Below are 8898 nucleotides of genomic sequence, written 5' to 3'. Positions count from 1 at the left end.
TTAAAATATACAGTAAATAAATAAATCTTCATAACTTTTTAATTCATTAAAAAATAAATAGGTTCACAAGAATATGGAAATAACTTTTAGAGAGCCTTCTAATCACACTGCCCATGTGATGTGGTTCCTCACTATTTTTGTCTTGTTCTCCAGTGGAAATGTCTAGAAGTTCTTAAATCAAGGTAGATGCACACAACATGACATATGATAAGAAATCTTGTTTTGAGAAACTATCAAAATGTAGTGAATTTATGATAAAAAAAGGACAAGTAGGCTATGTGAAAAAAATAATCATAATTTAAGAACTTAATTCACAGGGAAAACAAGTTTTCATACCCCAGTTGTTCTTGTTTTAAGCATAAAGTTAATTTTGTTCATTTTCTCAAAAAACAAGACTTCATATCTTAATTTTGCATCTCAAGTAAATGTATCTTGAATTAAGGATGTTTAGATATTCGTAATAGAAAATAACCCAAAAAGTATTGATAAAGGTATTCATTTTTACAGTTCATGCAATGTTTAATGCCTTGACTTTATGAGTTTTAGTGTTCCAATTTAAGGTACCGTTTAAGGACTTTATTAGTGGAAGGGTAAATCAAGACTTTTTAAGACCCACAGGACCCCTTTAAGCAGGGTTATTCAGGACCTAAGGACTATTAATCTTAGTTAAATCCCAATTTGACTTGAAAAATAATAATAATAATAATTGTCAGTGTGCAACTGATCATGAAACAATCTTCCACACATCCAGTCTGAAATCCTTTTGTTTCTGAGCTTGATGATCTTTCATTTCATCGCACAGTTCCATCACTGTCATGCTGCATTCTTCATGCAAAACAAAAAAAACAAAAGCATAAGTTTCTTTAGGTACTTTTAAAATGTCATGTGATTTAAGCCTAATGCAATGTAAATGCAGCAGCAAATACTTTCAAAGCTTTAAGTTCAGAGAGATTTTCCGCATTGTTTTTAAAGTTTTGAACTCTTGGTAAACCTGGTGGTATTTCAGAAAGCAAACAGCCATTGTCTAAATTGATTTATCTCTTATTTCAGGTAACTGTTGTGGAGAAGTGCTGGAATTCATGTGAGAAAAAGAGCAAAGATAGCAGGAATCGTTCTCATATTCTGCTAATTCTGAGATATCCATTATTTGCAACAAGAATTTTCAAACCAATTTGCTGTCAAACACAGAACATTTGGCATTGAACTGCAATGAATGAAAGAAAAAGACCAGGTAGTAATTCTCTGAACTTGTTCAACTCTACTGGAGACAATGACATGCTCTGCAAGTGTGTGAGGAGATATATTTGCATTGACGAGTGTGAGTTTCAAATTTAAACCATAGTTTCTCAGAAAAGGGCTTTAGTTTTAATACTCAGTTCAAAAGACAGGTAAACACTACCATTCAAAAGTTTAAAGATGTATGCGAATGTTTTTATTTTATTTTTATTTTTTTAAAGCCATATATAAAGTTAGACGAGAGAAGAATGCATGACAGACAAATAAAGTGAATTACTTGTTCTTTTTGTTTTCACATGCCACTTAAAGGCGAGTAAATAGACCAGTATGGGGAAATGGATATTAAATAATATCAAAAATGAAAGATGTGGAATCTGTGATCAGAACTTCTGTGCTGATTTCATTGAAGAAAAAAATAAAACATGCACATATCAACACCTCAACATAAAACCTCTGGAACTATTACCTCTGGAAAATCTTTTTTTTGATCCAATATTAAAGTTTCAGCTCAGTCAATGAAATTTTTACCTTCAGTGAACCTATTACATTTTCAATCAAATACTGAAAGTCCTTGTTTAGACGGAAAGAGTATTCGAAAGACAACAAGTATAATAATTGTGCTAGAGGGAAAGAGTATTTACAGTTTTTACAATTACTAGGACCCATTTCTCAACAATTAGGTTAAAACTGAAAAATACAGCAATTTGATATATTTCTATATAGCAAATATGTTTATATTTCTATGTAGCAAAAATGTTATACTATATTAAAATTCTAAAAAATTAAATACTTATACTAAAATAGGTACAAAACATTTAGATGTGGAGTTAAATTTCATTACCATCTGCAAAATTTGGGAATAATTGTGTACTGAAATGTCAACAGACTGTAGTGTAACATTTACTGCAGTGAATTCTGAACAGTAGAGAGCTGTTATTCTTGTTTATTATTATTATATAAGAAATAATGTGTAATGCTACCTATTGTAGGCTAAGTAATTTTGTGTTATAAGTGACAAAGTGTGCTTGTTGTGTGAAAACCTATCCGTTAGAGAAGAATGGCTTGATTTGACACCTGCATGAAATTATTTGGTAGTTTTAGCGCATTTTCGATACAAAATGTATTTTGGATGATTGAAGATTGGTAAGAAGAACTATATGAAGAGTTTTGAAAACGTGACCCGGGTATTGAGAAATGGGTCCCATTTTTGTATTTGTCCACTAGGTGGCAGACCAGCATTATAATGCTTTTGAGAATAACCATGCAGCAACAAAATCAAAAAAATAAAAAGTTAATGTCTTAAAGGGCACTGAGCAACCATCAGTACTTTCTGTTAATTATTTATAATCTAATGTAACTTTCTACAAAGCTGTAGACAGTGTTACCAAACTTTTGGACAAATTACCTTTCTCGACATTCATGATTACAAGATAGTACATAAATATATAAGGCTATATAGGCTATTACATCTTTTATATTTCAGGTGCTTTCAAATGAATTGGTTTAGAAAAAATTTATATATATTGTAATGAGAAGGAAATAATTGGAATTAGGTGTTAATGTACACGCCCCTTAATTTGAATGAATTGTTGTGGCCTAATTAAATTAAAGTGTACAGCTGATGTAGGAGGAGATGATGATTATTTAAGGATGGGTTGAGTACTATTCGCGAGAGATTCCGCGAGCTCTCACTGATGGGGAAACGCTAGACGGCCGCTCGGGATAATTAGTAGGCCTATCTCCGGCGGTGAAGATAGGCAGTCAGTGGTGGGTAAATGTGTTAGACAGCTAGGGACATGATTTTGGGCTAGGTGAGCTCGTGACCGATGTAACTGTTTGAAATAACACACAGAGTGGAGAAGTTGATTAGGTGGACTCATAAACTAATAATTGAAGAATTCCTGTGTATTCTCCTCGTCTGACGGGAGCTCGTCCGTTTCGTATGTGGGCCAATTTCGGCTAACCAGGGGGGTAATCTGTTTTATGAGAGAATGCCATATTTTAACAAGCAATAAAGAACCGTGTATAAACTGCCATCTGATTGTGCGGGTCTCTGCCTTCCCTGTCCTTTTGTGCGGTTGTTACAATATATATAATTTTATATATACAAACAATATCCAGAAATAAAGATGATAATTTCCTTAAAAAGCACAAAGTTAAGCGGTAAAGCGGTACATGCTGACAGAAAAAAAGACCCTAAATAAAAACTTCTATTAAACCTAAATTTGGAATAAGATAACGGAGTCCTCTTTAAAGGTTATGATGATCTGAAAGCATGTGTTTATTCTGCCCATCGTTTATAATAAAAATAATCATAGCAATGTCTTTTTTTAGGACAGCAGTTTATGTAAATGCATATCTTTCTATGGAGCTTCAAACTAACCTGATTTGGTATTTCCACAGGAATACTGTTCATCCGTAGATCATATACTGGAAAACTGTAACATTGGCAATATCAAACCAGCATAAGAAGTAAAGAACAAAAGTAAGATTTCACTCGATAATCATTGGTTATCAATTATCATTCTTATAGCAAATAAAAAGTAAACAAAACCCATGCTTGAATACCTACACATAAACCGATGCATCCATGGCGATCTATGCCCAAACTTCCAAAAGTTGGAAGTTTGTGTCCAGCTTATTGTTATCTGAATGCGCAATAAATATAAAAAAGTAAGCTTTTTTCATATTCATGTTGATTCATGTTTGTTGACTAAACACGCAGAATTGTATTCGTTTAACAAATAAACAAATCATGGACTTCACATATAGCTGTTTACATGAATTGCTGCAGTTAAAATTCCCTCTCAGTCTTTCCTAATGAATGTTTGATACCTGCGTGTAACTTGGCCTTTAAATGGCATCGATTTTCTTACCTGACTCTCCATTCTAGAGCACCACTTAACAAGCAGTTGTTCCAATCATTATGGGCTCCTGAGTCACATGGCACAGCGGGAGACCAATTAATTGATCAATCTTGGCTAAAAAAAAAAAAAATCTTCCTCTGGTTTAAAGAGAACTAACAGCTAATCACATTAACAGGCAAAAAATACAAGGTCTGCTCTGTGCCTATAAATTTTTCTATAAATAGCTTTTTAATTAGTTCAGCAAGAAGTATCTGCCAATAATACTTAATCCTTAAGTCTGAAAATAAATTAAGGGGATCAGAATTTAAAAACAACAATGACTAAAGAAAGTTTGCTTTACCTGTTTGCATAACCTAAATTAGCACTGATATTGTTTCCTTACGTGCCTGTCAGTCACCGTTGTGATCAGTAAATGCTTAAATAAGGTTAAAGAAAACCATGTGTAAGTTTAAGATACTATTTAGGGTACCATTAGGCAGTATGGAAAAAGGCTAGGTATTTTATCCAACATTATACATTAAGTTTTGAACATAAAGTGCGTGTTTAATAGAAGAGCCTAAAAACCCAAACAAACACAAGCATCATTTACTTCATTTATTATAATAAATATATTGTATATACACTTATTTAACATGAGTACAATTCATATGTATCAATAAACTATAATAGACTGTTTTTCAGAACACATCTAAGGCCCTTTTTTAAAAGTACCAGCAGTCAAACATGGGCCATCTTCAGAAACTTAAACCGATAGCTTGCAGAAGGACTAACAAGAATATCTTGGTGTGAATCCTCAGGAGGTCAGAAACACATTGAGCAACCTTAAATACGTCACCTATATATATATATATATATATATATATATATATATATATATATATATAAACAAATACCTGTTTAATATGCACAACCCACTGATGCTGTCAGAGGGTCACAAAAGTTGTAATCTTCAGATTCTTCGCCGAAGGATGAAACGGTCAGTTGTGACAGAGTGACAATTCATTTAGAATTCAAAATCTAGCTTAAAATTTGCTCAAATAAAAGCTTTTATGTGACAGTCCAACTTTTGATTGTGCTCTGTCTAGTTTTTTCCTTCATGGGTTGAGGAACCAGTCATGGAAAAGTTTTTATTTATTTTGGCTATTCCCTTTAAACACTGATGCATTTTACTGATGCCCATGGAGGTGATCTGCTTATCTCCACACCAGGAGCATCATCCTGTAAATTACCTCCATAATTTCACTCACAGGCCAAACGTAGCAACATGTTGCTTCCTCCATAAGAAAACCTAAAGCCCACTGTCATCCAGATACACTATCTTCATCCACTATAGATTAATCACCAGATACCCCAGAATTCCTGCTATGAGCAAAACAGCGGTGAAAATGACCCCTGCAAATACTTTCATCAACCCAGTTTCACCTTCCACCGTTTCTTTGGGTTCCTCCTCACAGATCGAGATGATACCAACTGATGAATTCCCAACACTGACAGTGGATTTCAGCTCGGCTCCTGCCTCTTGCTTTGCCTCGACTGCCCACGGGGCCACCTGGACCTTCATCTCCATCTCCTCCATCATCTGGTCCACCTGAGCGATCTCGATCTCCAGCTCTTTGAGGTCCACCGTGTCGATGTTCGTGTCGGCTTCGTACTTCATGTTTTGGACGCTCATGGCTCGAGCCGCCACGGTAGTGGTGCTGCCGGTCATTCCCGTCTGGATGAGGTGTCTCGTTGGCACCTTGAGAGGAAAATCCTGTCCGATCTCCAATGATCGCTTCATGTCCACCTCCAGGAGCTCCACGCTGCTGGTGAAGAGCACCCAGAGGCGCTCATATTCAGCTCGATCATCTTTGCTGATGCCTTTGTCCTTCAGAAGAGACGTGAGCTTAGTCCTGTTGGCCACGGCCAGCTCCTGGGCTTTCGTTCGGGTCTTTTTGAGTTCCTCTCGGAGGTTTTGCGAATCAGATGTGCTTCCCAAAGCGATGACCAGATGCCTGTAGCAAGCTGTGACTTTGTTCAGCGCGTCCAACATGGTCTTGCATTCGTCTTTGCCCATGTTTGTGCACGTTTGAAAATCCACAAAACAGCCCGAGGCTAGTGAAAAACGCGCTGGATGATAGTATCTTTTAGTTTCCAAGGGAGCAGAGCAGCCATACGAGTGCACTCATCATCATCATCATCATCGCTCTCGTCAGTGCAAATTCCTCACCATCCATGTTCCCTGTCGATGCAGACAGACAGCAGCAGGTGGGCTTATCACTAAATGGATCCCTAAACGGCTTTAGTTGCGCTCCCGGAGATTAGAAGGCTTCAGTGTGTCCGCGTGAATTTAAAACGTCGCCTCTCTTCTTCTTTTTGCGCAACGTGCATGTCATTTGTAACATAACAGGTGTTCATTTTAAAACTCCAAACAGAACGTCTATCTCCATGACGTCACAAAGGCATTCCAAGAGAGCGATGTTAACGGACTCTGAATGTAAACAAACGCCCGAGCGTTCTAAACGCGCCGCAGCTGTTCTCGTGTAAGGTTTGTCGGTGTCGGTGATGATGCTGAGAGTGATGGTGGTGATGCTGATGCTGATGCTGAGTTTTTCAGAAGGCAGCAGCAATCCGTTATTCGCCAGTCATCCGTGATACGAGCTTAAACACGAGTAAGGGCTTGCCAGGGAGATAACTGTTCTAGCACTCACATCCTGGAAGATCAGCCAAACCTGTCGCGATTGGTCGGCCGATACCATTTGATACCGTTTTTACAGGTCTCTCAAAATAAGCACTGTCTGGAAATTTGTTTTTGATAGGCTACACCAACAGCTTTTTTTATAAATTCTGTTACATTATTTTAAAAATAACATAAAAGGTTATTAAGGTTATTTAAGTTTCTGTTTTGAACTCTGGATGATACCTTTTTTTTTTTTTTTTTTTTTAAAGAAGAACATGCAGTCTAATAGCCAAGGCTATTTAATCAGAGCTGATATTCATAAACCATTACACTGATGGCATGGCTAAAAGGGTCTATTTGTTTTTTTTTTGTTTTTTGTTTTTTTAGAAGCACTGATTTTATTAACTTATACCTTATGCATATATAGCTTATGATTTCTTGGACTAAAAAAGGGATGTAGCTTTCATGACCATTTCTTTCTGATCCTTAGAAGATTAAATTATTTTGGGAGTCATTCATTCCCAGAGGAAGAATTTTCTTATGTTCATTCTTTAAAATGGAGAACCTGAATTGGATACATTTCACTAAATTAGAAATATGATTTGAGATGACTCCAAACTAGTCTGTTTTATGGGCTGTCTTTGTATGATTTTCAGTTAAAGAACAGCTTTGTTTTCTATATGGGTCACTTTCACTTAATCACCATTGGCAACCAATTGGCAGCCATGTGTTAGCTGCTTTCAAAAGCATCTCATTTCAAAACATCTTATGTCAGATCAGATCTCTCATTAACAGACAGCCACTTGTTTGATATAATGAAAATAGAACTAGATGCATAGCTCTCTGTGAGCACTTGTGCACTGACAAATGATATGGATCTCATAAATACACAGAAATATTTACACAAATCTCTCTCTCTCTCTATCTCTCTCTCTCTCTATCTATCTATCTATCTATCCTATTTTATTACACTTTTTTTCAGGTAGTCAGGGTGAGTGTTTCCTCTAAACTGAATGAGAGAGCATGTGGAGTTGAGAATGCAAAATATATTTGAATGAAGGATTAGTCATGCATTAATAAGGAGGAAATATTGATTTTTGTTCTGCGTTTACCCTTTCCTAGGAGCATATGCAGATATAGACATGCAGGCTGTGTAACGGATCTGTGCTTCCATCACAAATGCCGTGAGCATGATCCCAGACTGGGGAAACCCTCTGCTGTAGCTTTGCTTTTGTTTTGTCCCTGTGAGAAAGACACCTCAGCCTAGGTTTGCTCCAGCGGAACTGTCTCTGCAATTAGCTCACTGGGAAACACTCTGAATAAAAAGCCACTGCCAAATAACAATTAAGACGGCCTCTGTCTTGTTTTAATTGATAATTATAGTGTCTTTATAACATGTAGGGATAGGGATACAGTTCCTTTCCAACTGAGATGTAGATTGTTTTGCTGTACAATAAGAGCAATGACGTGTCTGAGACTTCACCTGCTGGGAGACCCGGAGGAAAAAAGCTCCACATAAACCTGCTGTGTGCATGCAGAATAGGATATGCCATGCAACTGCTGCCCCATAGGGTGAAAAACAGCACGTCCCTGCAGGCCGCTAGCTGAGTCAGCCTCCCATCACATCTGCCAGCTGTGGCACCCCAAGAGACATATGGGTGATTAGAATTCAGTACATTTGTATTCAGTTATCAGGTTTTGTTTTTTAAATAGCACCCGCAAGCAACAGAATAGCAACATGGTTTACAAACATATAGGCCTAACGTTACGTACTGACCAACGTACTGACCAAAAGTTACAGTAAAGACATTTCTAACATTACAAAAGATTTGTATTTTAAGTAAATTAAATGTTAAATAGTCATTAAAAAAATTTAATCACAGTTTATATTAAATATTAAGCAGCAAAAACATTGATAATAGCAAAAAAATGTTTCTTGCTCAGCTTTGCATCATAGGAAATAATACAATTTGTAAATATATTAAAAGAGAAAACAGTTCAGATCACAATATTTTACTGTTTTTGGTGTATTTTCAATCAAATAAACAATCTTGTTGAGTAAAAAAAATTTTTAACTTAGGAAAATAATTATTTCTACATTTTTGCATTCATGTTAATGGGTGATAATTTAGATGT

General features: G+C 36.1%; 1 protein-coding gene across 1 annotated transcript; it reads right to left on the bottom strand.

Annotated features, from left to right (window-relative positions):
* Positions 1-5042: 5042 nt before the first annotated feature.
* LOC132155736 (regulator of G-protein signaling 9-binding protein-like) lies at positions 5043-6828 on the bottom strand. The gene has a single exon (XM_059564451.1). It carries the CDS (start codon positions 6157-6159, stop codon positions 5431-5433), a length of 729 nt encoding a protein of 242 aa, XP_059420434.1. The 5' UTR covers positions 6160-6828; the 3' UTR covers positions 5043-5430.
* Between the last annotated feature and the right edge of the window lie 2070 nt (positions 6829-8898).

The sequence above is a fragment of the Carassius carassius genome, chromosome 13 (genome assembly GCF_963082965.1).
Source record: "Carassius carassius chromosome 13, fCarCar2.1, whole genome shotgun sequence".
NCBI lineage: Eukaryota > Metazoa > Chordata > Actinopteri > Cypriniformes > Cyprinidae > Carassius > Carassius carassius.
This window is presented reverse-complemented; position numbering and strand designations above follow the sequence as displayed.